The 21,606-nt window shown below is 35.7% G+C and overlaps 1 protein-coding gene across 1 annotated transcript; it reads right to left on the minus strand.

The window, feature by feature from the left end:
- Nucleotides 1-1,085: 1,085 nt before the first annotated feature.
- On the minus strand, nucleotides 1,086-3,206 carry LOC133781728 (putative cyclin-A3-1). Its single transcript, XM_062220800.1, has 7 exons — nucleotides 2,676-3,206; nucleotides 2,357-2,589; nucleotides 2,165-2,240; nucleotides 1,996-2,072; nucleotides 1,686-1,896; nucleotides 1,455-1,589; nucleotides 1,086-1,339 (listed from the first exon to the last, which is right to left on the minus strand). Exons 1-7 carry the CDS (start codon nucleotides 2,973-2,975, stop codon nucleotides 1,256-1,258), a joined length of 1,116 nt encoding a protein of 371 aa, XP_062076784.1. The 5' UTR covers nucleotides 2,976-3,206; the 3' UTR covers nucleotides 1,086-1,255.
- Nucleotides 3,207-21,606: the final 18,400 nt, after the last annotated feature.

Here is a 21,606-nt window from a genome sequence, read left to right on the forward strand (position 1 = left end):
GCTACAGTACACCAGCATATATGCTGGGGTACTGTAGCTACGGCATATGTATTTTTTTTTTTTAATAATCTTATATATATATTATTTAAGTTTAAAATTAATTTATTTTGATTAAGTTAAATTGTAAATGCTTAGATTAATTTTTTTTTTGGAAGTTTTTAATTACAATTTAGATATAATGATTGTGATGGTTTTAGTAATTGTGATGGTTTTAGTAAAATAATATAATAATAAAAAGTATTCAATTATGTAAAAGAATAATAATATAATAATGAAGAATATATGTTTTGGTGTAACTTTTGGTGTTGTGGTTGGAATAGGAAAAAATAAGATGCTGAAATTTTATCATATTTGGTGATGGTGCAACGGCAAATATGGTGTTGTGGTTGGAGATAGCCTAAATATATATCTATTAATTATATTTTTTTTGTATGAATTATTTATACTTTGCAGGAAGACTAAGCATAATGTCACATGAATGTGCATGACTATAGTACCTAATGAAAAATCATCACTTTACATGTTTATATAATCACTCAAAATTTGAATAATTTAATTTAATATTAGTGGACAAGTTTTTTTATATATATACCCTCTAGTATAGTAGTTTTGTCAACTAATTAATAATTCACATAAGATCAATATCATTGAGCACACAAAATGGGGAAAAAAACTTCCAAATCCAAAATTCAATAAGAAAATGCAAGGACAAATTGGACTGAACACCCAACCGCCCTCTCCGCCAATCTGACCCACTCTTCTTCTTTTTCTATTCAGGACTGTCAAAAGTCTAGATTACAGGGGCGGCTAAACAGGGCAGTGGGTCTGGGCTAAGTATGTTTACAAAAGCAACAATGGCGATTTTGAGGTGGGTGCAGTAGTTCTTGAGCTACCATATCCATTGCTTAGGGATTTGTTTGATAGTTTGGGTTTGTTTGAGTAACGTAGCTTTAGCGTGGATGCCTTATTATACCAGTTTAATTGTCAATTGCTCGCTCTTTTGGCTTATCAAGAGTAGTTGTATTAGATTAGGTCCTTATTTCTTTCTTGAATGAATTCTTGGATCTTACTTTCTCAATACAAAAAACAAAACAAAAAATCCTTTTAGTTAATAGCAAAGGGGTTTGTTAGTTCAACTTATAAGACAACATCTTTTTGTTCTATGAAGATTGCAATAGTGTAATTACATGTGTAATGTGATATCATCTACGATTCTCTTCAATTGACTGCATTATTGAAGAGATTGATCCCAAAATCAGTGGTGACTACTGAAACATGCATCTTCAAAATAAGAAACGGGTATCTCTGGAGGAGAAGACAAAGCAGCCACGCATTTGAACTGTGATTCAACCAAACATAAAACAGGGTAAGTAAATTAGGGTCGGATTACCACTTCACACAAACAGAATAAAATCAATACAACAGTAAAAAAGTGACTGATAAAAAAAGGTTACCTTATGTTGCTTGTATTTATCTCTTATTGAAAGAAGAGTTCCTCCTCTTCTACCAAAGTAGAGATCGTGGATTAGAAATACACATGCCTTCAAATCAACTGGCTTATATCCAGAATACTTCTGCAGTGTTGAACACTGAAAATGCACAAAACTTAGTGACTACTAATCATATAATTGTAAGATCTAACTGAACAATACACCAGATAGTACGTTTCAGTATCAAATTCTTACCCAAGGATTACTATCTGGATGGAGAATGAAATTCGCCAGAAACACAACAGATGCAGCCACCAATGAAGGCAAGAATTTAAGGCAGCTGTAATCCAAGAGACTCAACTCGGCAAGATAGTACCCCAAGAATTCCAATTGCAAATTGCTAGTTTGTGATTTGGTCTTATTTGAAACTAGTTTCCATCTCTCTTGAGCTATATTAGTATATCTTCTGCATAAACAGAAAAGGGTAAGGGACAAACAATGAGTATAATAGTAATGCTTATGAAAAATCATTAATTGGGCAAATGCGTATTAACAGAATCCTTACCTTAAAAATGCTCTTACAGTAGGATTTCCCATTTCAAACTTAAGTGTCTTTAGTATATCAGCCTCCATCTTGACAACCTTTAAAGATTACAACCAGTGTTAATATTAAGATAATAAGTAAGTTAATAAACAGACCCACTTCTAATATGAAATGATAAAAGCTAAAATACCTCATCTTTTGTGTATGTGTTATCGGTGATGTAACAAAAATCTTCCACATTTGGAGGGCTGATTTCTTCGTACTTTCTGAATAAGTGAACCAAAGAGAAATCAAGATTGGGTTTTTTTTATTTTGATACGAATAAATAAACCAGATTCAACATAGCGTCAGGAACATTAGTTCAAAAGGCATAGAATCTTACGAGGCAATAAGCAAAGAAGAAACACCCAATAACTGAAGCCTCTGTCTGGGAATGGTGTTCAAGGACAAGAATCGATCAATATAAGAAATTGATAGATATAGAGTCTCCGAAACAAGTTTGTACTCCTCTGCAACCTCCACCAACCAATCCACCAATACTCCCCTCATGTTGGCACTAACATCTTTCTGAACTTTCTCAAGGTAGTCCGGCGATGGCCTTCTCTTCGGTTCAACCTGTAGATCAGAACCCATTTTCAGAACTTTAAAAATTTGCCAACAATAGCGAATTCAGGAGGGAAAGAAAAAAAAAACCCAATTACCTCCATTTTATGAAGATACTCATAAATGCCAGATACATAAGGACCGCACATTTGGGGATCGTCCAAGACATTATCAGTTCCACTCTTGCCGAACGTCTTCGCATTCGCTTGCACAAACTTCTTAACCTTCTTGGTCTTCACTACGCGTTTAGGGTTTACCAGAGGAGTGGCGTTTGACAAATTGGTGAGCTCACCTAATGCGACTCGCTTCTTGTTAACAAAAGGGTCGTCGTCGGAAAATGAAGCCGCCGCCGCAGACCTCTTCTTAGATAGACGAGTGATGCGGACTCGCTCGGCCATGGCAGTAGCAGCGTGGAAGATCTAAATTGGGATCGGCTTTCGCTCTCTGTTGCGTTTGAACAAAGAGAGAGAAAGAGAGCGAGAGATGCAATGGGTTCGAGGGAGGGAGTGAGGAAGAAAGCGGTAGATTTGTAGAAGAAGGAAATGAAATGAAATGAAATGGAGGGAGAAAGGGAGGGACTTTTTCAAACTGAAACAAAGCGCCATTTTTTTGGTACTCCTTTCGGCCAAAACCAAAATCTATTGTTTGCGCGCTTGGAGCGAGAGAAACTTAGTCTATTTTATTTTTTTATGAATATTTTTGTCTCTTTAGAATTGGGCATCCTATTTCGATTTTTGGTTCAAATTTTGAAAATTTGACCTTTTTGAAATTTGGTGCTTTAGTAGTTTAATGGGTCTGGTTTGAGCTATAACACAAATTAATCAAAATTATATATACGGTTTCTTTACCATTATATACATATAACATAAAATAATTACAAAAATCAAATACAAAATTTTATTTACAAAAATACATTGTCACATCATTCAAAAAATACTGAATTTTTAAAGTAATATACTTGAATTAGAAACATTCCTAAAATTCAGAATTTCACATTTTTTGGGTTATCAAAATAAACATTTTGGTTACTTAAAATAGTAATAAGTTACTAATTGATTACTTCTTCGTAAAAAAAATTATTTTTAAAGCATATTATTTCACATTCATTTTGCTTACTTCTAAAACTTATTTGTTGAAACTTTTTTATTCTAAACTTATTTGGTGTCTTATTATTTAAGATACTTTTACGTTACCGATTAATCATTTTTTAGAAACTAATGAATTATAATAAAATATAACAAATTACTATATAGCTTATCATTAAAAGTTACTTTTAGTATACTATATAGTAACATTTTTAATAAAAAAATTTAATTCACTTTTTAGTCACTAATATAATTTACATTAGAATAATAAATATTTTTTTATTAATCAAATAAAAAAAACTTAAAAGTTACTTTCGAATTATAATAATAAATACACATTTCAGTCTTCTATTATTAATTTTTGTTTAATCAAATTAAAAAACAACTACATAGTTGTAACATCTCAAATTCCCTAATAAAGCTTAGTGTCTTAATTAGGGAGCTAGGAGGGCAATAATTGGATTAATGATATGTGTATATTATCATGTGAACTATGTCAGTTATATTGTGATATGACTAGGTTTGCATGTTTATGTGTATTAAGCATGCATGTGCGCCCGTTTCTTATTATAAGAGTATTTTCGTAATTTTGACTCATTGGGGGTATATTTGTAAATATGTGTTATCCCCAAAATTTCAGTTCGATGACGTGACAATCAGAAGCGACAAGTGGCAGTGCATGATCGTCAAGCGGATCAACAAGCGGCACATTAATGGTCAATAAATGTGTTGACCAAGGGAAGGGCAAAGGTTGGAAGTTGACCTACGGAATTGGGATATTACTGGTCAGGAAATAAATTTACTTGGTCAAAAAGTAATTTGCCCGACCAAGTAAGGCTTTTGACCGACCAATGAGGAATTCTACCCAACCAGGAAGTTTTTTTGTCCAACCAGTCACTTCAGTAAGATGTTGTGCCCGGCCAGTCAAATCAAAAAGGGGTTTCACTCGACCAGTCACATCAGAAAGGGGTTTCACCTGACCAGTTACCTTAGAAAAGGGTTTCACCCGACCAGTTACATCAGAAAGGGGTTTCATCCGATCAGCTACATCATAAGGAAAATTTAGCCGACCAGCTATGTCAGGTTGAGGAATGTAGTCGACCGGATGAAATCCCTTTCTAATATTAAACAAATTAATACGAGATAGGCTAAAACATGTTTCTAAAATTGAATTCAAAGAGAAACAAATAATAGAATACTTACAGTATACGCAGCGGAATTAAAGAGTCCTTCCTTCAGTTTCTCTAACTCTTGTATCCTTTCTGTCGCAGAGTATTATCAAGAAACTGAACCGATCTTTTATTTTTTTCACAGCCTTCCAATGTATCCTTAGAACCACCTAGACTAGTGTGGGCAATTCTCAACACATGAAATAGATATAGAGAGAAGAAAAGAAAATAACAAATAGGCTTAGAAAATGACTTGTGTTTAGAGAGAATCTAAAACTATCAGAAAACCAGTGATTAAACTTATATGTCGTCTCAAAAATCTTAACTGATGACTTCTCTCTAAGCACTCGTTTTATAGACTCAATTAGGCCATTTAATTTAATTAAAAATCAATAAAATAATAGTCATTTTAAAGCCCTAGGTCGAAATTATCATGGGCTATAGGCCTGTGAAATTTCCCATTTGATTATAAGCTCATTGGACTTAAAATCAAGGCATGTATTATTTTCTATTGATTTAATTATTTAAATCATTTATCAAATTAATTATTTATAATTTGAACCTTGATTTAAACTTATTTATTAATTTAGATACCAATTTATCTTAATTAATAAATCTGCCATAATTTTTCTTTTATTCACAAAATTACACAACTCTGTGAAACTATCCAAATTTGACATGGGTCAACTTTGATAATTCTAATTGATAATTAAATCAATTAATTGAGACTATCTAGATGATTTTATCCAAGGTACAATGGGGACCATGGGCCTATGAAATCAATCTCCAATAAGTTATCATAAATCTAACAAATAAATTTACTAACTTATTAATTCCTCGTGACTCCACTATAGACTCGGAATTGCACTCTTGAATTCATAGAACGCTCTATAACAAATATAGATACGCTATTAATTATCCATTGTTACAACCATAATTGTCACTCAATCATCTATAGACAATCTACAATGGGATAGGACTAAAATACTATTTTACCCCTCATTGTATTTTATCCTTAAAACACTTAGTTCCTTGTAAATGATATTTCAGTAAACTAATTTAATTACTGAAATGAGATCTCTATCATTTAACACCTTAAACCAAACTAAAAGGAAACCATCATTTCACTTCTTCATCAGAAGCTATAGATGTTCATATCTATGGTTAACGCTCTCACTCAATTATACTACCGAGTTCCCAAGATGTAAGTATGGGCTAGTCTGTAGGGTAAGCTGGTAACGAACAAGTCAAAGAACTCAAATAATACAATCAGTTAGAATACTAACCACTCAAAATTGAGATTGAATTGACCTATGGTCAACTATATGATATGACTAGAATAGATAATAACGGTATGTCTACTTATCTTATCAATTGTCAATATCGGTCCGATCCGATGTAACAAATACATCTGATCTTATCTACTTTGCTAATGTTCTGGAAAGAACATAACACTGCAATGTGTAAGTAGATCATATCGTAGATTGGCAAGTCAGTGTAAATCATGTGCACTGATTAATCTTAGGACTAACTTATTTTTATATTCCACTGTGATTACGTCACTATAAATAAGATTAGCTATATGCTCAGGATTTAATAGAAGTTTATATTAAACAAATAATCATGAAAATAAAACATGTGAGCAAAGTGGTTGACCAAGTCAAAAAATGATTTGTATTATTTTATTGATAATAAAATGAGATTACAAAGAATTTGGGTTTTAATTAGGGCATAAAACCCCAACAAACTCCCACTTGCACTAATTGAAAATAATGCCTTAATTCTACTAATCTCATTTCCTTGATATGCTTATCAAATGTAGCTTCTGGTAGTGTCTTTGTAAACGGATCTGCAAGATTGTCTTCAGTTACAATCTTCATAACCTTCACATCTCCCCTGGCCACATATTATCGAATAATGTGATACTTCATTTCTAAATGCTTACTCCTCTTGTGACTTCAAGGTTCTTTCGAGTTGGCTATCGCTCCTATATTGTCACAAAACAACACAAGTGGTTTATCCATTTCTGGAATAACACCAAGATCTTAATAGAACTTCTTTAGGCAGACTATTTCTTTAGCTGCTTCTGACGCGGCTATGTACTCAACCTCCAAGGTGGAATATGAGATTGCAGACTACTTTACGCTTCTCCAAATCACAGCTCCACCCCCAAGAGTGTAACGACCCAAATCCGCTAATAAGGCTTAAGGGCCTTGATTAGCGTGCCAGGAGGGCATGATGGGATTTATGTGTGATTTGATGAGTTAAATGCATGATTATGATTTAAAGCATGTTATATGACTAGTTGTTTATCTGAGATGCATGACTATGTATATTAGTATGCATGTAGGCCTGGATCGTGTTAGAAGGGCATAATTGTAATTTGGCCATGTTGGGCATAACTGTATTGATATGTGATGATTGTTGAGTCCACAGTGGTATGTGGGTGCATCAGTGATTTGTGACTCGAGACGATCCCAGTGAGCAGGCTAGCGGAAAGTCATGGCGGGAATTTATACCAGGCTCGGGGCGAGCCTGGGGGTATAAGCAGGAATTTAGAGAATAGATCGAGATTAATTTTGATGATGGGGAATACTTATTTGGTGGTTTATCAGGTGTTGGAAGGTAGCGGGAAAATATTAGAGACACTTGAGGATTAGCGGGAATTGGGAAAAATGACTAAAATGGCCCTATTTGGACAAAAGGGTTTAGAGTTAATAGGAAGGGCATTTTGGTCATTTGGCTTTTAAAGATAGGTTTTTATAAGGCTTTATATAGTGAGTGGGATTGTTAGAGAGTGAGAATGCTGAAAGAAAAGAAAAGAAAGAATAAGGAAAGAAAGAAAAGAGAGAAAACATAGGGGTTTTCACAAGGGTCGGTTTGTGCATTTTTGCACCATTCCGCTCCATTTTTCTTGGAGCAAAGCTTAGTGGAGAGCAATGGTAGGCTGTGCATCAAGGATCTTGGGTTAGACTTGAAGATTTGGCAAGAACACATCAACTTTTGAGGTAAGTTTTAGAGATTTCAGTTTTAAGGGTTTTGATGGTTTGAGCTGTGTTTTGAGCTGAGTTGATGGGAATTTTAGGGAATTTCTGGGCAAGCTTTGATGATGAACAAGCTAAGGAGGCCTAGGGTTGAATCAAGGTCGAAATTTGCATCAATGGTAAGAATTCTAAGCCTTTAACTTTGTTGTTGATGGAATTTCTGAGCTTAGGGTTGTTCATGGTAGATTTTGAGATTTGGGATAAATGTTCTTGGGATTTGAGGATTTGGGATGCTTGGGATGAATGGAGAGTGTTCATAAGCTTGATTTTGAGTTTGGTAAAGATTTGGGGAAGTTTGGTTTGAGATTGGTTGAAAGAAATCGTAGAAATGCGATTTTGGGTTTTCTGGGCTGCAACTAGCGCTACAGCGCTAGTCAGTGGGCGCTGTAGCGCTAGCCCCTGTTCTGGGGAGGTGAGTTCTGCTTGTAGCGCTACAGCGCCCTCTTTAGAGCGCTGTAGCGCTGCACTGTTCACAGAGGTGGATTTTTGGGTTTTTGATGAGGGATTTTGACCTAGGGTTCGGGGCTCGATTCCGCCACTTTGTTTTGGGGATTTAGGACTTCCCGGGGGCTCGGGATTGGTCCCGAGGCTAGGTATTCGGACTTGGGGTTCGGTGTTGACTTTGACCTATGTGTTGTGCCTAGGTGTGCGCTAAGGCTCGAGTGGGATCGTGCTCAAGGAGTCAGGTGATCTAAGCTATTGAATGGAAAGGTAAGAAAACTATAACACCCGTAGGATAGGGCGTGGGCCCATAGTGTGATTGCGGGGCACGACCCTATATTGCATGATGAGATGATTGCCGGGCACGACCCTATATTGCATTACATGTTAGGGTGCAGATTTAAATGAATTGATATTTGTTTGAATGTTGTTTGATTTATGCTATATATGTTTATAATAAAATGAACGGCAAGGGCCGAGAGCGGCGTAGGCCGGGTGCAGCAGCGGGGCCGGAAGTAACACTTAGCACATGGGATGCTATAGTCAGGGCAGGGCCCGGTGGATACATGTGTTATCCTTACGGTGTAAACCGATACCCCAGGCTTCGGTAAGGCTTCTGGGGCGGCATGGCCGTGTTTGCTTAGTCTAATGGTTGACTTGTTTATTTGTGGATTATCTGATATGATAAACTGTATGGATTGCATATGTTATGTACTGCATGAGTTTTCTTGCTGGGCTTCGGCTCACGGGTGCTCTGTGTTGCAGGTAAAGGCAATGTCTGAGTCAACCAACCATGAGTACGGAGAGCGTGAAGCGACGCGTACATGTTTGGCCTGCCCGACTGCTTTGGTTGGGGGTTTATTCGAAAATGGCTGTAATAATCTATGATTTTTATAACTGATCAATTGCAAACTTATTTTTAGATGTAAATAGTTTTCAAACCTTATTTTGGGATCCCAAATGTTTAATACTCGAAGTTTTATTGAAACAACGCGTTTTTCTAAGATTACAGCCTTAACTTTTAATTAGTCACACTTTCGTTTCAAAACCTCGGTTAGCGAGTTAATTGCACACTGGTTTGTCTTAAAACTCACTTAGTAACGGCTCTAAGGAAGTAGGACGTTACAAAGAGTAAACACCATTCCAGAAGTACACTTCCTGTCATCGACATCAGTCTGAAAATCTGAATCGGTGTAGCCTACAGGGTTCAGAACACCACCCTTATAGACTAAGATATAATCCTTAGTCCGTCTCAAATACTTCAGGATATGCTTAACTGCTATCCAATGTTTCGGTCCTGGGTTTGACTGATACCTACTCACTACTCCCACTGCATAGCAGATATTTGGTCTAGTACACAACATGGCATACATCAGACTTCCAACTATAGATTCGTAGGGAACTTTTCTCATTGCATCTTCCTCTTCAGGAGTCTGGGGAGACTGCTTCTTTGAAAGATGAATTCCATGGCGGGACGGTAGACGCCCTTTCTTGGAATTTGTCATTGAGAAATGTTCAAGCACTTTATCTATGTAAGCTGCTTGAGATAGAGCTAAGAGTCTGTTCTTTCTATCACTGATGATTTGGATACCTAGAACATAACTTGCTTCACCCAAATCCTTCATCTGGAATTGAGTGCTCTGCCAATTCTTCACATCTGATAATTTCTTAGCATTATTTCCAATGAGTAAGATATCATCTACATAAAGAACCATGAATACCACTATTTGATTTGCCTTCAGTTGGTAAACACAGGGCTCATCAATATTTTGTTCAAAGCCATAGGTTTTGGTTATTTCATCAAACCTAAGATTCCAGGAACGAGAAGCTTGCTTAAGTCCATAGATGGACCTATTCAACTTGCAAACTTTTCCTTCTTGTCTAGATACTTTAAATCCTTCTGGATAATCCATATAAATGACTTCGTCAACCTTTCCATTAAGAAAAGATGTCTTGACGTCCATTTTCCAGATCTCATAGTCGAGAGCGGCTGCTATGGATGTGAGGATGCGAATGGATTTGAGCATGGCTACCGGACTAAAAGTTTCCTCATAGTCCACGCCTTCTCTTTGGGTATAACCCTTTCCCACTAATCGAGCTTTATAAGTCTCGATATTTCCATCAACAACTCGTTTCTTCTTGTAGATCCACTTGCACCCAATGGCCCTAAAGTCACAAGGTGCTTCCACAAGATCCAGACGAAATTTGAGTACATGGACTCCATTTCCTATTTCATGGCTTCGAGCCATAGTTCATTTTCAGGGCTAGCCATTGCCTGTTTGAAAGACAATGGATCATCATCACTAGTGTCACAAACAACCATATTGGTTTCACCATCCAAACCATAGTGAACTAGGTTCCTAGAAACCCTCCCACTATGACGAGGCTCTGTGACTGTTTGCTCAGGAATAGTGGTACTTTCTTCATTTAAACCGACTTGTGTCGGTTAGACGTGAAGAGTGGGAATTTCATCATCAACTCGAGTTGATGACGATGGAACATTGGTTGAAGTCAATTCTTTAACCATCTCCTCTAAAACTACTTTGCTGCGAGGTTTAAAGTTCTGGACATAGTCATTTTCCAAAAAAGTAGCATTTGTAGAAGTAAACACTTTCTTTTCTGAATGACTATAGAAAAGTCCACCCTGAGTACCTTTAAGATAGCCAACAAACATGCAAAATTCAGTTCTCGGTTTTAGCTTTCCCTCCTTTTTCTTCAGGACGTGAGCGAGACACCCCCAGATTCTATAATGGCGTAAACTCGGTTCACGACCATTCCAGCGTTCTAAAGGTGTTTTGGGGAATGATTTAGACGGCACGACATTGAGAATGTCGTTCACGGTTTCAATTGCATGTCCCCAAAATGGTAGAGTTGAGTAACTAAGCATTCATCTAACCATTTCTAATAAAGTTCTATTCCTGCGTTCCGCTACACCATTTTGTTGCGGAGTACCTAGGGCAGTAAGTTGTGATAAAATCCCAAGTTCAGTTAAATGATATTGGAACTGCATATCCAAATATTCTCCACCCCTATCAGATCGCAAGATCTTTAATGTTTTACCTATTTGGTTCTGAGCCATTGCTAGGAATTCCTGAAACTTTGAAAATGTTTCTGATTTCCTATGCATTAGGTAAAGACATGAGTATCTAGAGTAATCGTCAATGAAAGTGATGAAATACTCAAAACCACCCCTGCCTTGTACATTCAAAGGTCCACAAACATCTGAATGCACAAGACCAAGTGGTTCTTTGGCCCTATCACCCTTTGCAGAGAATGGACGCTTAGTCAGTTTTCCTTCTAGACAAGATTCACAGATAGGTAATTCACTTAAGGTGAGTTCCCTCAAAGGTTCGTCCTTTGTAAGTCTTTGAATCCTATCATAGCTAATGTGACATAGTCTCAAATGCCATAAATACGTCATATTATTGTTATCGGTCTTTTGACGTTTATTGGTCCTAGGTTTAGCTACTTTGAATAAATCATTATTAAGACCGAAGGGTTCGTTAAGTCATAGAATATAAAGCCTTTTTTCCAAACATGCAATAGACAATTGTGATCCATTGAAAGAAATAGATATATTAAAACTGTGAAAGTCATAACAAATAGTTCTAATTGCAACCTAGAAACTGAAATTAAATTTCTACTAAAATCCGGAATAAAAAATACATCTTTTAAAATTAAAAATTTATTTCCGAACTTTAGACGAGCTCTTCCTTTAGCTTGGACCGCAACGAACGCTCCGTTCCCAACTCTAAGCTTTAAGTCGCCTTCGTTCACTTTCTCCCACGATACAAGAAGCTATAAAGAGTTACAAACATGGTTAGTAGATCCAGAATCAATAATCCAAACAGAGTTATCATTCTCTAAAACACATGTTTCCAAGATAAATGAACAATAATCATTACCTTTGTTTTTATCTGCTAGAAACTTGGGGTAATCCTGTTTCCAATGCCCCTTCTCTTTACAATGAAAACATTTACCTTTACCTTTCTTGTTTTTCCCTTTAGGCATCTGTGCACTTGGTTGTGCACTCGCCTTTGCAGCCTTTGCAGGCTTGGGGTTGTTGTTTTGCCCACCTTTCCTCTTATTTCCAGCTTTTGAAGACGAAGCTTGGTTAGCTTCAGCCTTAGCTGGATCAGCAGTAGTAGTAGTAGTAGTTGTCTTCTTTTCTCCTCCCTTACTAGGTCCACCCATAATAGACTCAAAAGTCTGAAGCTTATTCATGAGCTGCGTCAGACCATAGTTGAGTTTATTTAACACATAGTTGGTGGTGAATGGAAGGAAAGCTGGAGAAAGACTGTTGAGGATTAAGCCAACTTGAGTTTCCTCATCTATTATGGCTCTGTGCAGTTCAGCTTCCTGAAAGTTGTTTGTCATCTTGATCAGGTGATCACGAACATGTTGAGAAGGTGCCATTCGAGCATTGGCATATTTCTTGGTGGCCTCAAAACGAGTATGCGCTAACTTGGCACCAAACATGTCTTGGAGCTGATCCATGATTTCGTAGGCTGTCTTGACATTCTCCATCTTTGTCTTGAGAGTGTCGACCATACTAGTCAACATGTAGTACCGCACCTTGTTTTTAGCCGCCTGCCAACGCTCATACTTGTCCCTCACAGACTTGGTAGCTCCTTCAGTTGGAACTTCCGGGGATTCCTCAGTCATGAGGAACTTGGAGTTGTCACCAATCAACACAATATTGATGTTTTGCTTCCATTTAAGGAAGTTTTCTCCAGTGAGTTTCTCCATCGAAAGTTGAGAAATGATGGGAGTAGACACAACCATAACTCAAAGCTACAAATTATCAATAAAATAGAAATCAATCACATTTGCTCAATAAAACTTCAATTCACACAAATTTCAAGAAATAGCACAACATATACCAAATATATGTAAGATATGAGAAAAAAAATACCAAAAACAATCATATCTCTATTTCTTTAGGTTTTTAACTAATCTATGATATCCTTGTCCCGGTTGGCAAGAGTCAAAAATACCACTAGTTAAAAAGAGTTGTAAACTCATTTAATAATGGACACCACTATTAACAACCTACTATTCAATCAAAATAAGAAAACAAAATCTCTTATTTTATGAGCTAGACCCACGGTTTCAATAATCATAGATTTAGTCCTAGTAGTCGCCGTAGGGGTGAGTCTAGTAGAATTTGACCTATAATTATCTATCTTTCGAAATCTAACCTTGTTAAAATAACTAATGAACACCTTTCCTAAGGGGACGAATCAAAGCGCCTCGAGGCCCCATTAAGCTATTGACTATGTTAAACTAACGATGGAGATCGAATAAAATTCTTAAAATAAGTTCATTATAAAATTAAAATTAGTATTTTTATTATTTATTTTTAGAAAATTAATGAATATGGTTTTCAAAAAAAAAAAAAAACAGATTAAAATTTTAAAACCAAAGTCCTATAATTTCTTATTAATTCTAAAGTATTACGTTGAAACAAATTCAATTAATTTAGAATTAGTTTGTTGCTAATCAATATTTAGGTTTGACTAATATAATGAACCGATAAAATTAAGTCCAACTCAGATAAATGGGCCTTAACAATTGGGCTTGTATGGAGGAGGGCTGGGTCTAGTATGTCGTTCCCACTACAAAGGCCCCTTATCTTCCATACAAGGTCCAAAAGACAGGAATTTAAACCTATATTTTATTAATTGTTATTAATTGATTTGGTCCACTATAGTCATGCAAAGCAAATGGGCCTTCACAAGTGGAATCTCCAACAAGAGAGGAATTTAAACTTTACATTTTATAATGGGCCCAAATAAAACCTATCATTTTATGAATATTTTATGTGGCAAAATATCATATATCTAGCAAACATATGGGCCACTATATGCATCTAAGCCCAATTGCAAAAATACCACATATAGTGCAAATAGACATGTTATAATTGGATGGACCTAATTATGTTACTATATGAGTAATTCTATGAATTTATGCAAAAATACCACAATTTATTTCATTTGCAAAAATACCACAATTAATTATGTAGAATTTATCAAAAAATTCAAATTAATTAAATTTGTAAAAAAATAAATCAATTTAAATGAAATTTATCAACAATTAACAATAGTTAATTTAAATTTCATTTATCAACAATCAACTTGGTTTTAGGTTAATTTGAAAAACAACATTAATTTAATTTAAATAGATTTTATCAACAATTAATCAAAGTTAATTTAAATCTCATTTATTAAAAAAATATTTTATTAATTGGCTGAATAAATGATATTTTTCAAAATTTAACCAATTTTAAATTTTAAAATTAATATCTAAAAATTTTCCAAAAATATCTTGTGTTGTTACAACTATTAGCTAATATTTTAACTATTTAAAAAATATATAAATAATTATAACAACCCTAAAATATCTCAAAATAATTAAACAAATTCAAATATCCATAAAAATATCTAACTAACAATATTCAAATTTCAAATAATTTAAATATTAAAAACTATAGGATAAAAAGATATTTATATTTAAAAAAAAAACAAGAATTTAAATGAAAATATCTTAAATATCTAATATTTTAATATATTAAAAGATTTAAAATTAAGTTATTAGTCTATTCTTTAATTTGAATTTGAATCTTTGTAGAAAATATCTAATTATTTAAATATCAACTAACAAAAATATCTTATTTAAAAAAAACAATTTTAATTAGAAAAAAAATCTGTTATTTTTTGTTTTGATTATAAATAATAATTTTTCACAATTCTTAATTTTCTTTAAAAAATAAAAATAAATTGATGAACAGTACCCGTCCGTACGGGTACTGTTCACTAGATGGGCTTGCGCGCGTGCGCCAGTGCAAAAAAAAAAATTTGGAGCAATTTTTCAAACCAAAACCATTTTCTAATTAATTTTTAACATATTTTACACAAAATAAAGCATATAACAAAATTAATAGCATAGAAACACACAACAAAATAACCTAAAAATTGCTAAAATTCACATAAAATCAATATGCTTCATAAAAACATGAAAACCATCCAATTATTCAAACATATCAAATAATTCAATTTTAACCATGTTCATGCATGAAAATAAAGATTACCAAAGGCTCTGAGGCCAGTTGTAGGGAATAGCTTATACAAGATCTTTATTTATTTTCATGTATATTTAATATTAAACAAATTAATACGAGATAGGCTAAAACATGTTTTTAAAATTGAATTCAAAGAGAAACAAATAATAGAATACTTATAGTATATGCATCAGAATTAAAGAGTCATTCCTTCAGTTTCTCTAACTCTTGTATCCTTTCTGTCGCAGAGTATTATCAAGAAACTGAACCGATCTTCTATTTTCTTCACATCATTCCAATGTATCCTTAGGATCACCTAGACTAGTGGGCAATTCTCAACACATGAGATAGATATAGAGAGAAGAAAAGAAAATAACAAATAGGCTTAGAAAATGACTTGTGTTTAGAAAGAATCTAAAACTATCAGAAAACCAGTGATTAAACTTATCTGTCGTCTCAAAAATCTTAAATGATGACTTCTCTCTAAGTACTCATTTTATAGACTCAATTAAGCTATTTAATTTAATTAAAAATCAATAAAATAATAGTCATTTTAAAGCCCTAGGTCAAAATTATAATGGGCTATAGGCCCGTGAAATTTCTCATTTGATTATAAGCTCATTGGACTTAAAATCAAGGCATGTATTATTTTCTGTTGATTTAATTAATTAAATAATTATTTAAATCAATTATCAAATTAATTATTTATAATTTGAACCTTGATTTAAACTTATTTATTAATTTAGATACCAATTTATCTTAATTAATAAATCAGACATAATTTCTCTTTTCTTCTCAAAATTACACAACTCTCTGAAACTATCCAAAATTGACTTGGGTCAACTTTGATAATTCTAATTGATAATTAAATCAATTAATTGGGATTATCTAGATGATTTTATCCAAGGTACAATGGGGACCATGGGCCTATGAAATCAATCTCCAATAAGTTATCATAAATCTAACAAAAAAATTTACTAACTTATTAATTCCTCGTGACTCCACTATAGACTCGGAATTGCACTCTTGAATTCATAGAACGCTCTATAACAAATATAGATACGATATTAATTATCCATTGTTACAACCATAATTGTCACTCAATCCTCTATAGACGGTCTACAATGAGATAGGACTAAAATACTGTTTTACCCCTCATTGTATTTTATCCTTAAAACACTTAGTTTCTTGTAAATGATATTTCAGTAAACTAATTTAATTACTGAAATGAGATCTCTATCATTTAACACCTTGAACCAAACTAAAAGGAAATCATCGTTTCACTTCTTCATCAGAAGCTATAGATGTTCATATCTATGATTAACACTCCCACTCAATTATACTACCGAGTTCCCAAGATGTAAGTATGGGCTAGTCTGTAGGGTAAGCTGGTAACGAACAAGTCAAAGAACTCAAATAATACAATCAGTTAGAATACTAACCACTCAGAATTGAGATTGAATTGACCTAAGGTCAACTATATGATATGACTAGAATAGATAATAACGGTATGCTTACTTATCTTATCAACTGTCAATATCTATCTTGACCGATGTAACAAATACATCCGATCTTATCTACTTTGCTAATGTTCTGGAAAGAACAGAACACTGTAATGTGTAAGTAGATCATATCGTAGATTGGCAAGTTAGTGTAAATCCTGTGCACTGACTAATCTTAGGACTAACTTATTTTGAACATACAATCATATTTACATTCCAATGTGATTACGTCACTATAAATAAGATTAGCTATATGCTCGGGATTTAATAGAAGTTTATATTAAACAAATAATCATGAAAATAAAACATGTGAGCAAAGTGATTGACCAAGTCAAAAAATGATTTATATTATTTTATTGATAATCAAATGAGATTACAAAGAATTTGAGTTTTAATTAGGGCATAAAACCCCAACAGAAACTTCTAGATTAGGTAGTCACCGGCCAGGCGATAAGAAGACTCCACCCAGGCATAATCAGACTAGGACTGCTCGAGATAAGAAAACTTCACAGTTTAAAGACGGATATGGTCGGGATGAGGCTGATAGTCATCACATCGATCGGTCAAAGGAGAAAGAGGGCAACGACCAACAAGGATGAAGAGACTGCCCGGGTCGTGCCGAAAAGCCGCCACTACATCTCGGCCAGCAGCATAGTGGGAGAGAGTAGGTTCCGCACAGTAAGCCCTCTGAAAAATCTAAGAGCACAGTGTTTGATCGGTTAGGAGGACATGCTTCCCGGAAGGATCTAAGGGACGCTATCGGCAACAAGAGAAGGACCGTCCCGGTCGAAGGGCAAGATCTGAATCGCCCTGCCGGTCAATTAGAAATACTTGACGATAGTGCACCAGATGGAAATGCCCGACCAGGAGGTCAAAACCTTGAAGCTCCGTCGGTTGCACCAACCATCCAAGCCCAGGTTGACGCGCTAACGACTGCAGTGCAGGGTTCATCAAAACGACCTTCCGGAATGGATGCAGTAGACCACATGAATGGTAGTCCATTTTGTGTCCGGATCAGAGCAGCCCAGCCATCGGCAAAATATAAAGCACCGGTGCTGCTGGTATATACAGAAAAAGTGGATCCCATCAAACATGTTGGGAAATTTGAGGACCAGATGGAATTGCTCGACGTAAGTGATGATTATCAGTGTAGAGTCTTCCTGACCACGTTGTTAGATACTGCCTAGGAATGGTATTGGAAGTTTAAGTCAAATTCCATTACCTCATGGGAAACATTCAGGAGGGAGTTTTGTAGACAATTCAGTGCTGCCCGGACTCCACTAGTTTATGCCAACCACTTGGTAGATATCAAACAAGGAAAGGATTAATCTCAAAAGAATTATATACAGAGATTCATGAGAGAGGCCAACAGAGCAACTGATGTAGGAGACGAGGGGGAGATGGTTGCCATATCCTTTGGAATCACTTACCGGAGCCCTTTGTGGGATAGTATACATAGAAATCCAATTTCAACACTTCAACAATTTCTTGACCGAGTGGACAAGTATATGAGATTGGATGATGCAATCGTGAAAGAGGAGAAGGGTATAAAAAATCTGGGCCGATCAGCTGACCGTCCTAAGAATGATGGAAACGGTCAAAATGGTGGAAAGAAACGTGGGAATAACGGGTCTGACCGCCATGAAGAAAAGAAGGCTAAGTCGAGTACAAACGACAAGCCAACCAAGTATGAGCCTCATTTCACTAATTACACCACTCTCTCAGCCAGCCGGGCAGAAATATATCTCGTTAGTCATGAAGAGGTTCCTTACAAGAAACCTCCACCCATAAGGAAAAAGATGAGTAAGAGAGACAGGAATAAGTTTTGTCGTTTCCATGGAGATTATGGTCACGACATGAGTGAATGCAATCACCTCAAGGACGAGATAGAATTTCTTCTCCGGTCGAGCAAGTTGAAACAATACCGGGCAGAGAAACCCCAAGGAGAAGGAGGCAACAACAATCCTGGGTTCAAACAACATCGATCTCCACCCTTGCAACCTGGGCCTGTGGACTTTACCTTAGACACTATATGCGGAGGTCCACACTTGGCTGGGGATAGTAACAAAGCAAGGGAGAGGTATGCCCAGACACTTCGACATGAGCTGGAGTGCTAGGATCAGATTGGGTGAATGGAGCTTGATCAGGAACCACTAGAATGGCAAGCATCTAAGGATATATTATCACTAAATACCGCTTTCAGAGTAGTAGCTTAATTTCAAGTTGTTTAACTTGTTATTTACGTTTTGTTTATGAGCTGCTTATTTGCTGACCAGTCATTTATTTTTGAACAATTTTTGTTGTTTAAGACTCATTATTAGACACATTCTGTCCTTTTTTAATTTACGAGTAATAAAAGAGACTACGCGCAACGTGGTTGATTCTTTCTACAAATATGCACGTGTGTTAATTTTTCGAACAGTGTTCAACTGGTCGGTAAAATCAGACAATGTTCAACTGCCTGGTACGTTCATGCAGTATTCAACTGCTTGAATATTTTCCATATATTCTATGTGTTTCACCAGTAATTAACTGCTCGAACAGATTCGATCAAGTAGCAAGTGTCCAAGGATCATTCAACCCTCGATCACTTGGGGGGCACATGGGGTATACTGGTATATAGCTTAACATAGGCAATAAGAGCACAAGTTAAGATATTTGTTTTTAGACTGACTTGTAAATTTTCGAAGTAAAAAAAGGCCATTAAGCTAACTTGATTGACAAAGCTTAAGTAACTTGGAATTTTTCAAATTTTCAAGTTAAAAGAAAATATTCGTGTGACAATAAACATTATGCTCATAAAATGTTAGAGCAATAAGAGTATGAGAAAGTATACTTAGTAGGGACTTATGATATGTCTAGAATTTCTAAACTAGAAAACTAAGTACTCATGCGAAAATATGAGGCATGCATCAGAGTGACTTTACTATTCACAAAAAACTTATAATGTTTTAAGTCTAAAAAGACTTGGAATGTTTCAAGTTATTAAAGAAAAGTAAAGTATAAATGCCAACAACTCGGTCGTACGAGAAAAATATCAAAGCTGCTAAGCAACAACTGTCGTCATAAAAGTATAAGAAAAAAGAGTAAACTACTGGTTGGGAACAAATTTTTCACTATTCAAGTTGAGCATGGACTCTGGTCGGACAAACATGCTCTCTGGTCGGCCCAAAATGCTCACTGGTCGGGTAGACTGTTTCTTGGTTGGTCAACACCATCCTCAACATCAGGGACCTCCTCTGGTCGGAAGGATAGAACAGGAGAGGCAGGCATGGTGCCAGCTAAGAGAGCTGCCTCCTCGGCAGCCTTGGCTTCACATTTAGCAAGCTCCTCAGCCTTTGCTTCTTCAGAAAGAAAGTCAAGGTTAAGAGTTTTGTTTAACTTCCAAATCTAGTAGAAGCAGTTGAAACAGATTTCTTCATAACGAGCCAGATCAGCTTCCTTGTCCTGTTTCAGCTCTTCAATCTCTTGAGTATTTTTCTCCTGCTAGTCGGTTAATGTCTTGATGGTTTGGATGTGCTTGTTGTTCTCATCAGTCAACTACTTTAAGGTTCTATCCTGATCAACAATTGTTTTCTCTGCTTGTTCAGTCTTGTCTTGAGGATTTTTCTCAGACTTGGTCAGGATTTCAATCTTCGCTTGAGATTCCACCAATTGATCATTCAAGACTTTAATCAACTCCTTATAGTCTACTGCTCGGCGTTGAGAATGACTGATAGTGATAAGTTACTGAAATAGATAACATAAAACTTTTTAGAATAAGAACAATTAATAGGAAAGCGTGAGCTCTTGATGATAAAATGCTTACACTCATTATTTGAGCGGGGCCTCTTTGAAGAACAACTTCAACACTGTGTCGGGCTAAAGTCTCAAAGGTTTGAGCTGTTGTTGCATGATGAAGAGTGTGGTCTAATAACTCATTTCCATATTCACCAGCAATGTGAAAGGACTCACTTAAGTCAGTCGGTTGGATAGTTGTTAAGCTAGCAGAAGGAGGAATAGATGGAGGAGTCAATCGTGGGATAGGGATAGGCTGGTCAGATAATCTCCCTTGGCTGGTCGGTACAGTCTTCGTGACCTTACTTGGAGGGTTTGAGCTGCTATCTTCACTAGGTTTCCTCTTTTGGGTAGAGGAAGTGTTGAATTGCTTAAACATGTCTGAATCTGCAAAGAAGTGAACCGCAAAAATGGTCAGTGGAAATGAGAGATAAATATAAGTAAATGAAATTTTACTATGACCACATGAATTTACAGAGTTCACACAATTATTCTCAAAAAATTTATCTATAACAAGAAAAACTATGGTTACTATTAGTAGAAAAACCTGAGTTCAGAATTTCATCGAGAATGTCGTCTTCATCTTCAGACGATGAGCTGTATTCTCTACGGAGTTCAATGTTTTTTTCCTTTCTCAGGCCTGGTAGAAAATGCATGTCTACAAGGATCTAGAGGAACCAGTTCCCTAATAATAAGATCACTTGGTCGACGTGATTGGGGAGATGGTTTAGGAGAGAACTGGTCAGTCACTACTTCAGTATCAACATTTGACCGGTCGGTTGCGTTTGCTTCTTCAGTAGTATTGCCTTCTATGATGTTTTGATTGTTTGGTAACAACCCTGCCAATTGAAGATTCTCCAAGGTGACCAACTGCTTAACATCCTTCTCTTCAACGGGCATGTTAGCGAGATCCTCTGCCCGGGAATGCATTTCCCTAGTTGGGAGAGGTTG

This window comes from Humulus lupulus, chromosome 6 (genome assembly GCF_963169125.1).
Source record: "Humulus lupulus chromosome 6, drHumLupu1.1, whole genome shotgun sequence".
Classification (NCBI taxonomy): Eukaryota; Viridiplantae; Streptophyta; class Magnoliopsida; order Rosales; family Cannabaceae; genus Humulus; species Humulus lupulus.

Excerpts from the sequence above, each read along its gene's own strand:
- LOC133781728 (XM_062220800.1), bottom strand. The coding sequence starts at position 2,975 with ATGGCCGAGCGAGTCCGCATCACTCGTCTATCTAAGAAGAGGTCTGCG. Across the intron at positions 2,590-2,675 it reads AGTATCTTCATAAAATGGAG|GTTGAACCGAAGAGAAGGCC; the intron begins GTAATTGGGTTT and ends TCTGATCTACAG. Across the intron at positions 1,897-1,995 it reads ACTGTAAGAGCATTTTTAAG|AAGATATACTAATATAGCTC; the intron begins GTAAGGATTCTG and ends CTGTTTATGCAG.